Source organism: Notolepis coatsorum (assembly GCF_963971535.1).
Source record: "Notolepis coatsorum genome assembly, chromosome: 2".
Taxonomy (NCBI): domain Eukaryota; kingdom Metazoa; phylum Chordata; class Actinopteri; order Aulopiformes; family Paralepididae; genus Notolepis; species Notolepis coatsorum.
In genome coordinates this window covers 49471908-49487659 of record NC_140166.1, presented here as the reverse complement: position 1 = coordinate 49487659, position 15752 = coordinate 49471908, and the positions used below count along the sequence as shown (strand labels likewise).

At 44.8% G+C, this 15752-nt stretch overlaps 1 protein-coding gene across 1 annotated transcript; it reads left to right on the top strand.

The window, feature by feature from the left end:
• Nucleotides 1-600: 600 nt before the first annotated feature.
• Nucleotides 601-14442, top strand: rchy1 (ring finger and CHY zinc finger domain containing 1). Its single transcript, XM_084307604.1, has 9 exons — nt 601-674; nt 1246-1365; nt 3281-3396; nt 3870-3948; nt 5812-5856; nt 5982-6040; nt 6420-6449; nt 11752-11872; nt 13665-14442. The coding sequence occupies exons 1-9, from the start codon at nt 624-626 to the stop codon at nt 13917-13919; spliced, it is 876 nt and encodes a 291-aa protein (XP_084163730.1). The 5' UTR covers nt 601-623; the 3' UTR covers nt 13920-14442.
• Nucleotides 14443-15752: the final 1310 nt, after the last annotated feature.

Sequence of the window (15752 nt, the reverse complement as noted above, 5' to 3'; positions counted from 1 at the left end):
CTTGTTTTGTTCTTGACTTATTTACTTGTCATAATAGAACATTCTAGAACATTTGTGATGTCACAGTTGTGATGTCACAACATTTGTGTATCTATTCAACAATTCTCTCAGAAGAGCTCATTGTGCATATTGAAACAGTACTGAACAGTACTGAACAGATAGACTAAACAACATAGATTGAAGCCTGTGGAAAGAGACAATACAGAGACAATACAGACCCTCTCACTTTCACAATTTCCCCATGCGGAATTGTCTATTTTTTTATTATTTATTTTAAATTTATGTTCAAAATAAATAAACGCATTCATTCAAGATATCTGGCCTCGAGCGGATCTCACAGCTGTGCCCGCACAGTGCAATACTCCAATTCAGCCATTGGCAATTCAGCCATTGGGTGGGGGGCGCTGCTGAGCGGTCCCCAGACCGCCGGACCTGAGAGCGCCGCTGGCTCTGCGGCTCTGCAGCTGCATACTATTGGACGAGAGCCTTGACATTAACATCAAACAACCACAACAACAACAACATCAAACAATCACTAGATGGCGCTGGCGTGCTTGATTGTAGTTGGTTGGCTCTGATTGATCACACGAAGAAGAACCAGTCTGTCAAGTGTCCAGTGGAACATGGCTTCCCCTGCTGGATGTGAACATTACGTGCGCAACTGTTCACTGAAAGTGAGATACTTTGGGGATTTCGCAGGATATATTTGTATTTTTAGTCTCGTTAATGTAATTAGCTGTTAAATATGCCATATTATAACCAAACTGATTAGCTGGTTATCTACTGGCTGACGTTAACGTAAACGATTAGCTAAGTTGGCTAGCTAACGTTAGCTTTGATCTCGTAACGTTGACTTTATGGCTTATTGAGAAAGCGGTTTCTAAAGTACTAATGTTTATATTGCATGATGCCAGTGTAGCTGTGTTTTTTTGTAGTGGCCAGTTTGGACGGCTAACGGGAGTGGTTGACCTGTCAGCTGTGCTCATGTTATCGTTACACGTTCTTCTGTCAGACTGATTGATTGAAAACTTTATTAACAGATTGCAGAATGGGTACAATACAGTACAGCTCAATACACACAATTGTTAAGGGGATGCAGACCAGAGAAAGCCTTTCGTCTTGTTTACATCAGGGTCCCCCTAGACTAGTCTATAGCATTTCGAGTCGACATACCAACATATATGTTATTAATGTTGTATATTACCAACATCAACTTGTGTCACCCTCTTCTTTGTATCTGCCCAGTCACCCTGCTGTGGCAAACTGTACGTGTGTCGACTGTGCCACGATGCAGAGGAGAACCATCAGATGGACCGCTTCCAGGTCCAAGAGGTCCAGTGCTCTGGCTGTCAGGCAGTGCAGCAGGTAATCATGTAAGATAATACATGGACAGAGTCCAAATCTTATGATGAGCCCCACAGCCAATTTAATCAGTGATCATAAACCAAACCTCTTGACAGTATATGACCTTCTAAAAAAGATTGACAGTGCATTTTGTTTGCTATTAGATGCCTTGATTAATCTGCCAAAAGATAAATGTTGAATGATTTTGGACATGGAGGACAGTTTAGTGTTTATTAAGTGCATGTTGTACATCATGCAGACTTGGATGGGGTTATTTTAACACAGTGATGCCCCCTGTCTGTGTGCACCTGGCATCCTGGGCAAGAAGAAGAAGCTGGACCTTTTTGCAATTTGCCCCTCGACCGGGGCGAGTGAGTGGCTCAGCTATTGTTATTGTTGAGTTTGAATGATATATTTATTTAGTTTTCCTCTGAAATCTACCTGCATCTCCCAATCAGTAGCTCCATTTAGGTGGCCTTAAGTTTAAGTTTATTTATTTATTTTGTTTACCCAGGGACAGTGCACATTAATCAACATCTCCAGTTTCCACATCAATGTAAATGTGCCAGAATAAGCTAGTTTTCATCTGTAGTCCCTGCCTAACATGCATGTCTTTATGGTGTGGGAGGAAACCGGAGTACCTGGAGGAAACCCACACGAACACACAGGGAGAACATGCAACTCCACACACCCTGCTGGGGTTCGAACCCAGGACCTTCTTGCTGTGAGGCAGCAGTGCTAACCACTCTGCCCCCGTGCCGCCTGACTCATGCGTCATGCCTGCCTAAAAACGACATTTCCCTCACAGACAAATTGAATGGCTGCACCGTCCATCCGATTACATCCTGAAATGACATGTACTCCATTCCTGCCACTAGGCTCTTCAAACCCTGGCTATGTCTCCATGTAGACCGACCTTGAGAAAGACTAGTCTCACAGCCTGACATAATATGCCTCAAAGTCGCTGTCTCTGAATACAGTGGACACGACGGGTCCCCATCTATCTACTGTACTGTAGGTTCTGTGGTGATGGCCATACTCCACAGGTCCTTCCAGCTAATCTTCCTCTCCCAGTTCATCCACTGTCCCTGCTTAGCCTGGGCCACAGCCTTTGTACACCTCAGTACCTCTTGTCGCCGTACCTGCTCCACTACCAGCTTCCTCCTTTCTGTGGGACCTGCTTTACTCCATACTGGCTTCGCTGAGCCGAGCCCTAGGCCCCAGGCCCCCCAGCCTTGTTGCATCTGACCTACAATGTCTGTATGCCTAAAAGCTGCCTCTGCTGAATTTGGATACAAATATATATATGTATATCCAAATAATGTGTGTGTGCGTGTTGTGTTTCTGCACCGTTATACCAAGACACATTCTTGGTATACGTATTTTCGATGGCAAATATAGTGTTTCTATTTTCTGATGTTATACAAGGTGGGCATTATGTTTGTCCAAGGCCTGGCACGCCCGGCTGCTCACCACTCTTCTAACTCAATTTGCAAATCAAGATTTACATGTCCCATTATGGTACATAGTTTTCATTACATTTTCAGCGCATTTCAGCCCCTTATTGAGAAATTAATTGAATTGAAAGAATGCGCCAATATGAGAATTAGAGACATAGATCATATTAATATAAGTCCATGTAGCTAGGAAACAATGCTAAACACTGAAAAAGGCCATTTATAAGATAGTTCCCCTTTAAGTTCAGAGAATGCTCAGGCAGCACAACGTTAGCCCCTTTAATCATCCGTTTTTATACAAGACGTTCCAAACAATGTAACTGAACTCAATTGCCACAATTTAAATGGCATTACACTTAGCCCTTGTTCATTATCCCTTACTAAGTGCACAGTTAATGTAATGTCTTGGTGATTTATGTAGATGTTTATATGAGGTGGCTGAGACTTGTCTGTGCTGACACATTTCTTTTTTCTTCCAGGCTCAGCAGTCTTGCCAGGAGTGTCATGTGCAGTTTGGAGAGTATTACTGTGACATTTGCCACCTTTTTGACAAGGACAAGAAACAGTATCACTGTCAACCATGTGGGATATGCAGGTGAGACACAATAAGCATAGACTGTAAAACAGCAATAAGCATAACATTAGACTGTATGAAATGATGCTCCTAAAAGTAATGCCTGCCCTGAAGTAGCACAACAGCTAAAACGTTCCATACATCTCTTGACGTCAATCACTGTTGAAAGCTAAAGAAATTGACAATGATGTGAAAAATGTATTGACCCACTGGGATTTCATGGCTCGTAAAATAACTGGTACAGTTATCGACAACAATACAGATTTTGATTTAAGATAGTAAACTTGTAACTGTAAGCTGCTATGCTCAAATGATGTTACATCATATGACGGTCCGCTATGTTCATGTTGAAATGTTACAGGCCGGATGTTCATCTGGAGCAACAATGGGGTTACCTAGCAACGGAAAACCCCATTGAAACGGCCTGGTACGAAAGTGTCATAGCTTGACATACTGTACTGCCACCAAATAACACTATCTTTTGAAACCTCCAGGATTGGACCGAGAGAGAAGTATTTCCACTGTGAAAAGTGCAATCTATGTCTAGCCAGTGATCTACGTGGAAACCACAAGGTGACTGTTAAATTCTTAACTGCTGAGTAAAAACATTAGTTACATGCAGATCCAATCATGTATTAAACTGAATGTAAACAAAGGCATAACGACAGTTAAAATTCCAGACTGTAATATCAGCGCACACACTCCTACGCAGAGACTAACTACAAAAATACACTTGTATTATTTTACCTTAACAAATTGAATAAATAATCTTCTATATTGTTCCCCCTATCTTTTACACTCTACTTTAGAACAGAACATTTGTTAAATAATTGTATTTATTGGCGACTGTCGCCATGTTCAGTCACGCATGTCCATGGAAAGATTTAAATGTATCATCACTGTCATCATGATCACGATCGTTCTATGTAACGTTGTGACATTCAGCCCCACAGAACCAAATGGTTCTGTGGGGCAGGAGCACTCATTCAGGGGTACTACGACTATGCTTGCACCTCATGGTACCAAAGCACCTCAAAGGCGCTAAAAACAAAATTACAAACATCTCAAAACAAACTGGTCAGACTACTGCTTGACCTTACTCCGAGAACCCACCTCACCCCTGCCCACTTTGACAACCTAGGATGGCTTAGAGTAGATGACAGAGTACAGCAACTTGCAATGGGCCTGGTCTACAAGATACACTACACGACCAAGGTACCCATGTACATGGCAAAATACTTCCCAAAGGTCAGTGAATACCACGATCACAACACCAGAGGGAGCTCCACAAATCATGTTAAACCCAGATTCGGCTCAAATAAGGGACTAAACACGTTTCGCAATTATGCCACATCAATGTGGAACGCCCTACCCAAAGCTGTAAAGGAATGTGGATCACTACCCACTTTCAAAACCTCTCTCAAGAGACACCTACGGGAGACTGCAATTCAACCCAACCCCCTCCAATGTACAGTCATTTACCTAGTATGGTTTTGTCAATAGTCCAATGTACAATTTTGTTTGTTTGTACAGAGTCTCCCCCCCCTCAATGTACAGTTTTGCTTGTTTATACAGTGTGCCCCCCCCCCCCCCCCCAACCACCTCCAATGTAGGTTGCCCAGTGTGGTTGTCAGTATCCCAGTGTACCCAACCCCCCCCACCCAACCTCCTCCAATGTACAGTTTCTACGTCAAATGTATATACTCCCTTTTCTTGACTCCTTCTGTATCACAAACAGTACTGTATTTGCAAATCTGGTATGTCATAGATGCATAGATGTAGCAGTACTGACTATCTGTATGTCATGTATGTCATATATGTCCTGATGAATTGAAAATGGGGGACCCTGATGTAAACAAGACGAAAGTCTTTCTCTGGTCTGCATCCCCTTAACAATTGTGTGTATTGAGCTGTACTGTATTGTACCCATTCTGCAATCTGTTAATAAAGTTTTCAATCAATCAATCAATCAGAATGTTCCTTAACCCTTTCACTACCACACTACAGAAGGTTAACCTTTCACTACCACACTACAGAAGGTTAACCTTTCACTACCACACTACAGAAGGTTAACCTTTCACTACCACACTACAGAAGGTTAACCTTTCACTACCACACTACAGACGGTTAACCTTTCACTACCACACTACAGAAGGTTACCCTGTGTGGTAGTGAAAGGGTTAACCATTTGTCATGTGGCAGTGAAAGGGTTAACATTCTGTATTGCCGCAGTGAAAGGGTTAACCATTTGGTAGTGTGGTAGTGAAAGGGTTAATTTCATACCCCCTTGTTTCCCGCCACAGACTAGCAGTCAAAGCGAGCTCCATTGATCCAATTGTTGAATAGGTCACCCCTCGCTAATCGCTAACATGGGTAAAATGGGGGGGGAAAGGCTATTTTATTATTAATTGTACCATATCATTTGACTCTTTTCAGTGTGTTGAAAATGTTTCAAGACAGAACTGTCCAGTGTGTATGGAGGTAAGATAAGTAGATATTTTAAGGTTGTTGTTTTTAATGATTTTAATGTATCCGTATATTCTTGTTAGTTTGTGTTCCTATTGGGTTATAATGCATATTGTTTTATAACCTTCTCATCTACTCAGGATATCCACACATCCAGAATAGGAGCCCATGTTCTTCCATGTGGCCATCTTCTGCACAAGTAAGACCGTCAATTACCTACGTATACTATAATATACTGTAGGGTACTATACTATACTGTACTATAATATACTGTAGGGTACTATACTGTACTGTACTGTGCTGTACTTACAGTAGTGTACTATACTGTGCTGTACTGTACTATGCTACACTATACTGTGCTGTACTATACTACATGATTTATTAGCCTTTATTTACCCTTGGTAGGTCTACTGAGCACAGATGCTCAATACTGGCCCAAATTAACCTCTTTCTCTCCCCTTGTCTCTCCCCTTGTCTCTCCCCTTGTCTCGATCCCTCTCTCTCCCCCCTTGTATCTATCCCTCTCTCTCCCTCCATCTCCCCATGTCTCCCTCTCCCTTAAATGTTTTCCTCTTCAGGACATGCTTTGATGATATGGTCAGAACTGGGTATGTCTCATAAGCTCTTGTCATTATGTCTATTTAGATGATTTTGCTGGAATTACATTATTTGATATACTGTAGATGTAAGGCCCTTTCACACAGAGAAGCAAGATACAATACTTTATTTAGAAATGCATACACATAACCTGTTAGAAAGCCACCAATTATCTACAGTTGATCTTAAGTGTATTATTATAGTGTATTCTTATGTATTATTACGTAACCATTGACTACAGGAAGGCTCGTTAACTTGTCAATGTTACACAATAAGGAGACGGCAGCCAAAGTATCTAAATAAAGAATATTTTAATTAATAGTTACCATGGTTTTCGTAACTGAAATGAACATCAAATAATAGACAGACAAACACAGGACTATACAGACAGGATCAGCACCAGACGGAAGGGATGACAGAATACTTATACACAAGGGGATGACGAGACGACACACACCTGGGTTAATGGTAATTGGATACACCTGGGGGAAAAACAATGGGGACTACACACTATGACAGAGGACTACATCTAGACATGACACATCACACTAGGAACGCCTGATCAGGGCACATGACACACATAACACCCCCCCCCCCCCCTTAAATTTATGGCCATAACCCCAGAATAAAAAAGGGGAAATGGACATAAACAACAAACAAAAAAAATACCACACAAAATAAATAAAGGGGAAAAATAGTGGCCACTTCTAAACACGTCTCAGACAAACTTCATAGACTACGACATTGCCTCTGCACAAGAACAATGTGACATCGATCGGCACTGCACTCTGCAATCTGTCAATAATGTCCTCAATCGATCAGGCAAACAGGCAGGACGAATGGGCAGCCCCAGCCCCACTCCTCACCAGCCCGACCCGCCCCTGGAAAACAGAACAAAATTAACAAAGAGAAACACAATAGGCCACAAGACAGCTCCAACACAGAGCCACCTCCCATGCGGAGGAATGTCCAGCCTCGCTCCCACCACTGCTTCAGACGGAACAATGACGGCCTCCTCCATTTCCCTCGCTCCCACTGGAAAGAGAAGACTCACAGCATTGTCATCACTCACATTGTCATCACTCACATTGTCATCACTCACATCAACACTAGATGGGGCCAACACACAAGCCGACGCTGACGTAGAGGGCACAATAACAGGTGCAGCCACCACTGAGGCTGGCACCGGCGTTCTAGGTGTGGGAAAAAGGATAGGGATGGAATGGGCAGTACCGTCAGGCACCGCGTCACTGCCCGACAACCCCATGTCAAATAAATCAGCACCACCCGTCATGGCCGTCGTACGTGCATCTGATGGACCAACTCCCGTATGCACACACGCCAGAACGTCCGCACCAACAGGCCCTGCTGAAACGCAAATGACATCTGATGTTATTAACATCTTACCCCCTGCCAGGTCATTACCGAGGATCAATGACACCCCCTCGATCGGGAAACGGCTATCGACCCCGATTACGACCGGTCCCGACACCAGACCGACTCCAAATGAATCTTGTGTAGCGGCATTCTCATAACATGTCTACCAAAAGCTCTGACCCTTATCCCAGCATGTGCTTTTGATCTGTTATCAAAGGGTAACACATTCCTACGGATAACCGATTGAGACGCAGCAGTGTCTCGTAAGATAGTCACAGGGACCTTCCTACCACCTTTGTAAAATGATACCAACCCTCTACTAATAAAAGGTAAATAGGCTGCCGCCATGCCTTCACCCACAGCAGTGGGCGTCTCAACCAACGATATTTGTGTCATCTGTGTGGTAGGACTGTTAACCCTGTGAAGGAGAGCATAGCAATTATCTTTGATATGCCCTTTTCTTCCGCAATGAAAACATACACGAGTGTCCCCCCCCAGTCCTCGCTCACCAACTCCACCTGCGTCCGCATGTGTTAACTGCTCGCTATTGCCAGAGGCCCCCAGTTTACCACCGGAGCTCCACCCCGGCTTACTCTCCACATTACGTACAGGGTAACATGGCGTAAAGAGTGTCTTGTGCGTCAGCACAAACTCGTCCGCCAGGCTCGCAGCCACCGAACACTCAGTCACCCTATGCTCGTTCATGTACATAGCAACATTATCGGGCAAACAATACGACTTGAACTCCTCAAGGAGCACGAGCTCTCGCATCTTAACCAGGGTGTCCACCTTCTCCGACGCGCACCACCGGTCAAACAACAGCTCTTTCTCGTACGCAAACTCCACATAAGTCTGCGAGCTGCCCTTTCTCAGAGCCCTGAACCGCTGCCTGTACGCCTCAGGCACCAGCTCATACGCCCTGAGAATCGCAGCTCTGGAGCAGCAACGTCCAGTGTTCGGCCGGCCATCTCAGTGTCGTGGCCACAGTTTCAAACATGGAAAAGTATTTATCCACATCTTTCTCCAGAAACTGCGGCACGAGACGGAGATATTTGGCCACATCGAACCTATCCTCAATGTGTGGGCGCACCTCTGGCCCAAGCCTCTTGAGTTCGAGTGTGCGCGCGTGAGTGCGCTCCGCCTCAGCTTGGTCACGGTCAACACGTTCCGCCTCCGCGCGCACACGGTCCGCCTCCTCACGCTTGAACCTGAGCTGTTCAAACTTAAGCTCCAACTCCAACTTGCGCAGCCCCAGAGAGCCATCAGAGACTTGGTCTAACTCCTCATCGGTATCGTCATGCACCACCTCTTGGGTGGTCGAGCCTCTACCAATATCCCCCGCTGCTGTGCTTTTCTACCCGGGGCCAGCTTAACCCCATAATGGTCCGCTATTCCCGCCAGCTCATCCTTCGTGCACACGCCTAACAACCCCACTGTCGGCCTGCGCACAAAGTCTGCCACTGTCACTGGCATTTCTGAACAGGGAAGAAACAGGGAAGGAGAAAACGAGAGATTCCTACAACCACAACCACCATATATCAAAACAAACGAAAACAATCAACCCCTAAATAACCACAACCAACAAAAGAAAAACGGCTTCACCCTATGCGTCTGTATAGTCCTGGTCCCTACCTACTTCGGCCACCGCTCCACTACCAACCCTGGTACTGTATGTGCGAAGTATAAGCAAGCGCTGGCATGACCGCCTAACTCCTCCACACCTAGAGGTATTCGCAAATCAACCACTGTCATGTGTAAAAAAAAAAACCAAACCCATCCCCAAACGTTCTCAACCCTCACTATAGTACCCCTATATAAGTAACCACTATACACACGCCGGCCTAGGAGGAGCCTGACAGGGTCCTTCTAATACCCCGACCGCATGTGGTGTGTCCCCAGGCGATGGAAGGTACCATATATAAAATGGTCCAACTGCCCTAGCTGGTTGAGAACGCTCCCTATTGGAGAAGTATTTGCCAAGGGGGTCTAAAACATGGGTCACACACACGACAATGCCAACCATACCTCACAGTGTGGATCAAGCCCAGCGGCCATCACCAAATGCCTGCTCCGAGTCGTTTGGCCGAGCCCCCATATTACGTAACCATTGACTACAGGAAGGCTCGTTAACTTGTCAATGTTACACAATAAGGAGACGGCAGCCAAAGTATCTAAATAAAGAATATTTTAATTAATAGTTACCATGGTTTTCGTAACTGAAATGAACATCAAATAATAGACAGACAAACACAGGACTATACAGACAGGATCAGCACCAGACGGAAGGGATGACAGAATACTTATACACAAGGGGATGACGAGACGACACACACCTGGGTTAATGGTAATTGGATACACCTGGGGGAAAAACAATGGGGACTACACACTATGACAGAGGACTACATCTAGACATGACACATCACACTAGGAATGCCTGATCAGGGCACATGACACGCATAACATGTATGCTGAAGGTAAAGGCGTTAACCCACATATTGGACCATGATAGGTTCAACCTATTAGTGACATCATCACACATGCAACTCCGATTTCAGGGAAATACAATGATGCTCTCCTTTTCCAGGGGAAGAAGGCGCTCTGGTGACAAGTTCTGCACAAATAACGATCTGTATAGTCAGTCATACCTCCAAGGGGAGTTAACCATAAAAATAATGTTTTGAGTGTTGGGGACCATACCATAAATTGGACTTCTCGCCATTACTAGTGATGTCTTTTTGTGTGCATAGGTGTATGTTTTGGTAGATCTCAGCCTACCTTTCACTCTGCCATTGATGTTGAAAATATGCTCCATGAAACTTCACCAGGCATAGATAATTTACCCTTGTGAAAACCACAGGTTTACTTTATTTGTTCAACACACACACGTACATTAATAAACATTTAAAAAACGTAAATGCACCCAATTTTAGCCAAAAAGGCTAATTTCCATTGGAAGTCCCCCTGCCAGAAGGTACAGGCTCAAATCCTATGTCAAAAAGAGTTGGCAATACAAACAGAATACAAGCGAGATAAATAACATTACAATAAAAACAAAAGGGGCGGCTAGGTGGCGCAGTGGGCAAGGCGCTCGCCACCAACGCAGGAGATGCTGGGTTCGAGCCCAGCTCTCGGCGTTGCTACCAGCTTGGCTGGTCGTTCATACTAATACAATTGGCAGTATTAGGGGGTGGGAAGCTGGTGGGTGGGGATCGGACGGTTGGTGCGCCTGCGCAGTAGAATCAGGAAGCGACGAGGGCGGCGTGTCCCTCCCACACAGACCCTCACCGCAGAGAGATCGCGCTGTGCAGGTGAAAAGATGCGACGGCTGCCTCCTCGAGTACCGGAGGGGACACGTGATGCAAGGCTTCGTCCACATTGCAGCCGGCTTGTGGGAGGCATGGCCTAACAGCGTTCGAGACAGGGGGAGGGTAGAATTGGACAATACGAAATTGGGGACGGGAGAAAAAATTGAATAATGGGGAGAACAAAAGTAAAAAAAACAAAAACAAAAGCACATCAGTGTTGACGATGCTGATTTCCAATGAGCCATTTCTTAACCCTGCATTTGAATGAGTGATATGATGTGGACTCTAATTGGTTGAGGTATTAAATTCCATTGGTGGGATGCTCTAAACGAAAAGACGTCCTGGCCAAATGCACCTTTACGTTCCCTACCATTATTGTATTATTCTACTGCAAGCTATTAAAATTCAGGCAGCCACCCGGGAGTTAATGACAAGTGCACCCAACTGAATGCGGAAGTTCGACGTTCGGGGCTTTTAGTTTCAAACGACTCCTCATGGAATATTGTCCACCCCTTTTGAACATCAATGGCCATTTGAATGGCATTTAGTAAGGTAGGCTGATATCATCTAAAACACACACGATATACACTGGTATGGTCCTTGAAGTGAAATGATTGTTTATGTCTCTCAGAGCGTACCGCTGCCCCCTGTGTATGCACTCTGCGTGGAACATGGAGGACTACTGGGAGCAGATAGACAAAGAGGTCGCCCAGTCGCCCATGCCCACCGAATATCAGGACGCAACTGTGAAGGTATAGCTCTATGATGCCAACTGATGCTCGTCACATCGACAATAATCATCTTTCACATTGTGCAAAATCACAAGATGAAATAATCCAATAGCTGTTCATCACAAAACCGCATGATCATGTAAAGTGTAATATCAAACAAAACTAGTTCAAGAGATACATCTCTTGCCTCATAAAACCAAGTTGTCAAGGTACCAGCATAACAACAACAACAACTACTACTAATGTTCTCTCTCTCGTGGCTGTAGATCATAATGTTATCTCTCCTCGTTGCTGTAGATCATAATGTTATCTCTCCTCGTTGCTGTAGATCATAATGTTCTCTCCTCGTGGCTGTGGATCATAATGTTCTCTCTCTCCTCGTGGCTGTAGATCATAATGTTCTCTCCTTGTGGCTGTAGATCATAATGTTCTCTCTCTCTCCTCGTGGCTGTAGATCATAATGTTCTCTCGTGGCTGTAGATCATAATGTTCTCTCTCTCCTCGTGGCTGTAGATCATAATGTTCTCTCTCTCTCCTCGTGGCTGTGGATCATAATGTTATCTCTCTCTCCTCGTGGCTGTGGATCATAATGTTCTCTCTCCTCGTGGCTGTAGATCATAATGTTCTCTCTCCTCGTGGCTGTGGATCATAATGTTCTCTCTCTCTCCTCGTGGCTGTAGATCATAATGTTCTCTCTCTCTCCTCGTGGCTGTGGATCATAATGTTCTCTCTCTCCTTGTGGCTGTAGATCATAATGTTCTCTCTCTCCTCGTGGCTGTAGATCATAATGTTCTCTCTCTCTCCTCGTGGCTGTAGATCATAATGTTCTCTCTCCTCGTGGCTGTAGATCATAATGTTCTCTCTCTCTCTCCTCGTGGCTGTAGATCATAATGTTCTCTCTCTCCTCGTGGCTGTGGATCATAATGTTCTCTCTCTCCTCGTGGCTGTAGATCATAATGTTCTCTCCTCGTGGCTGTGGATCATAATGTTCTCTCTCTCCTTGTGGCTGTGGATCATAATGTTATCTCTCTCTCCTCGTGGCTGTGGATCATAATGTTCTCTCTCTCCTCGTGGCTGTAGATCATAATGTTCTCTCTCCTCGTGGCTGTGGATCATAATGTTCTCTCTCCTCGTGGCTCTACATCATAATGTTCTCTCTCTCTCCTCGTGGCTGTAGATCATAATGTTCTCTCTCCTCGTGGCTGTAGATCATAATGTTCTCTCTCTCTCCTCGTGGCTGTAGATCAGAATGTTCTCTCTCCTCGTGGCTGTGGATCATAATGTTCTCTCTCCTCGTGGCTCTACATCATAATGTTCTCTCTCTCCTCGTGGCTGTAGATCATAATGTTCTCTCTCTCCTCGTGGCTGTGGATCATAATGTTCTCTCTCTCCTCGTGGCTGTAGATCATAATGTTCTCTCTCCTCGTGGCTGTAGATCATAATGTTCTCTCTCTCCTCGTGGCTGTGGATCATAATGTTCTCTCTCTCCTCGTGGCTGTAGATCATAATGTTCTCTCTCCTCGTGGCTGTGGATCATAATGTTCTCTCTCTCCTCGTGGCTGTAGATCATAATGTTCTCTCTCCTCGTGGCTGTAGATCATAATGTTCTCTCCTCGTGGCTGTGGATCATAATGTTATCTCTCCTCGTGGCTGTAGATCATAATGTTCTCTCCTCGTGGCTGTAGATCATAATGTTCTCTCTCTCCTCGTGGCTGTAGATCATAATGTTCTCTCTCTCCTCGTGGCTGTAGATCATAATGTTCTCTCCTCGTGGCTGTGGATCATAATGTTCTCTCTCTCCTCGTGGCTGTAGATCTTATGTAATGACTGCCAGGCTCACTGCACGGTGTCCTTCCATGTGCTGGGGATGAAATGCAGTGGCTGTGGCTCCTACAACACGGCGCAGGACGGCGGTCTGATCCAGCAGCCTCCTCCTCAGCAGCAACAACCACAACAGGAGCAGCAAGAGGAGGTGGAGGAGGCGGAGGAGGCGGGACCAGAGCCAGACACAGAGACCGAGGCAGAGCCGGACACAGAGGGAGAGCAGCAGCAGCCTCCGCCACAGTGACCCACAGAACATTAGGGCCCCACCTACCTGATGGACGAGCACCTTAGAGGAACACTTGGAGACATTTAGAATTTTAGTCTGTGTTTTCTTTTCCCAACCAGCAACACGGTCTCATCAGAACATGTAAATAAAGTACTAAAGGGGGGGGGGGGGGCAAGGGTTATGGTTGGATAAAAGTTAGGGTTATGGTTAGTTTAAACTTTAAGGTAACAGTGTGGATAAGGTTAGGGTTTGGGCAAGGCTATCAGAAAAGTGTGTCTCAGTAGTCGAGGTGAATGTGCAATATGTACCTTTTTTTCCTCTGGTCGAAATAGTACTTTATTTACATATTTTAAGTGAGATCTGGCTGCTGGTGGAGAAACGTAACAAAATGTAAAAGTTATCCTTTAACACACACACTCTCTTTCTCTCACTCTCCCTCACTCTCCCTAGCTCTCTTTCTCTCTATTTCAGCATTGTTTTGAGGTTAATGTCTGTGACAGAAAAGTATCATTGGGTTTCCTTATAAAAAGCCTTGCTTGTCCATTTTGTTTGAATTGTGACTGTTTTTCAAAAGGAGTAAAACATTTAGCATTTTATAACCAATGATGGCTTTCGTGAGTCACTCCGAGAGCAGGCGCGGAGATTGTACAATGTCAGAAGTTGGACCCGTTGTGAGGGTTCTGTCAGACTTGGACCTGTCTCAAACCGTCAGAAGTTAGACCTGTTGTGAGGGTTCTGTCAGACATGGACCTGTCTCAAACCGTCAGAAGTTAGACCCGTTGTGAGGGTTCTGTCAGACATGGACCTGTCTCAAACTCTGCCCTCTTTTCTCAAACCTCTGATGTGGACTCAAACTTGGACATGATTACTGTTTGGGATGTATCAATCGATTCATGATTTAATCATTCAAATCACCATTAATCATACATTTCATCATCCAAGGGATTACTACATGGAAGTGGTGATTACACATTCACAATGGTCCCTGGTTACAGTTTTATTACTGTTCGTTCACATGATGCACTTTCATAACGGACATTGCAGAGTGATTGAAGACCAGACCCTTCCACATGTGGCCTGGAAGTCCTACCCTATTGTGCGGCTACTGAGACTAAATTAGCAATACATTAAAACAATGAAAGGCCTATTTTGCAGGACTGATTTGCCCTTTTGGTGACCTGTGCCACCCTGGTGTATTCTCTGGACCGGCTCTGGGATCTTTGGCCTCGCCATCTGTTTCTGGTCTGGTCAGCTTATCTCGTTTGAGTTGACCCGGATGCATACATGGTGATCTTCTTCCATGTTGCCACATTTGAGTTAATCTGTGTTGTCACTGCTTCACATCGGCCACGTCATCCTCCAATCACAGCTGTGGCGTTCCTCTTGTCCGAGGTAAAGTGACAGTTGTGAATGGAGGATCAAGAAAAGAGGGCAGAGCTTTAGATGGGTTCATTCTGTTTAAACCAGCTATTTATGTCAAAAGCAAGAGTACTGTATGAACTGGCTCGTGGGCAGTGGGAACAGGCTTGGAATTGTGTGTTCCACAACTCTGGTAAAGAAAATGTAACGTAACTGCTTTGTTCCTGTATAAATATAAGTAATTATAGTACAAAAGATTATTAACAATTATGTTGAGTGTTTTGAAATCATGCCAGGTATAGGCTCTTCTATTTGCCAGCTATGAACAAGACCTTTGCTTCTTAATATTTCAATATCAACCCCATGTTTTACTCCTAACAAACTAGAAAAGTGCGCTCAGTAGACCACAAATGTACCAGGCAGCAGCCACACGTTTATTTTCCTAAGTGGAGAACTGCCCACGCCACTATCTCGGCACCAACCTGTGGAAAT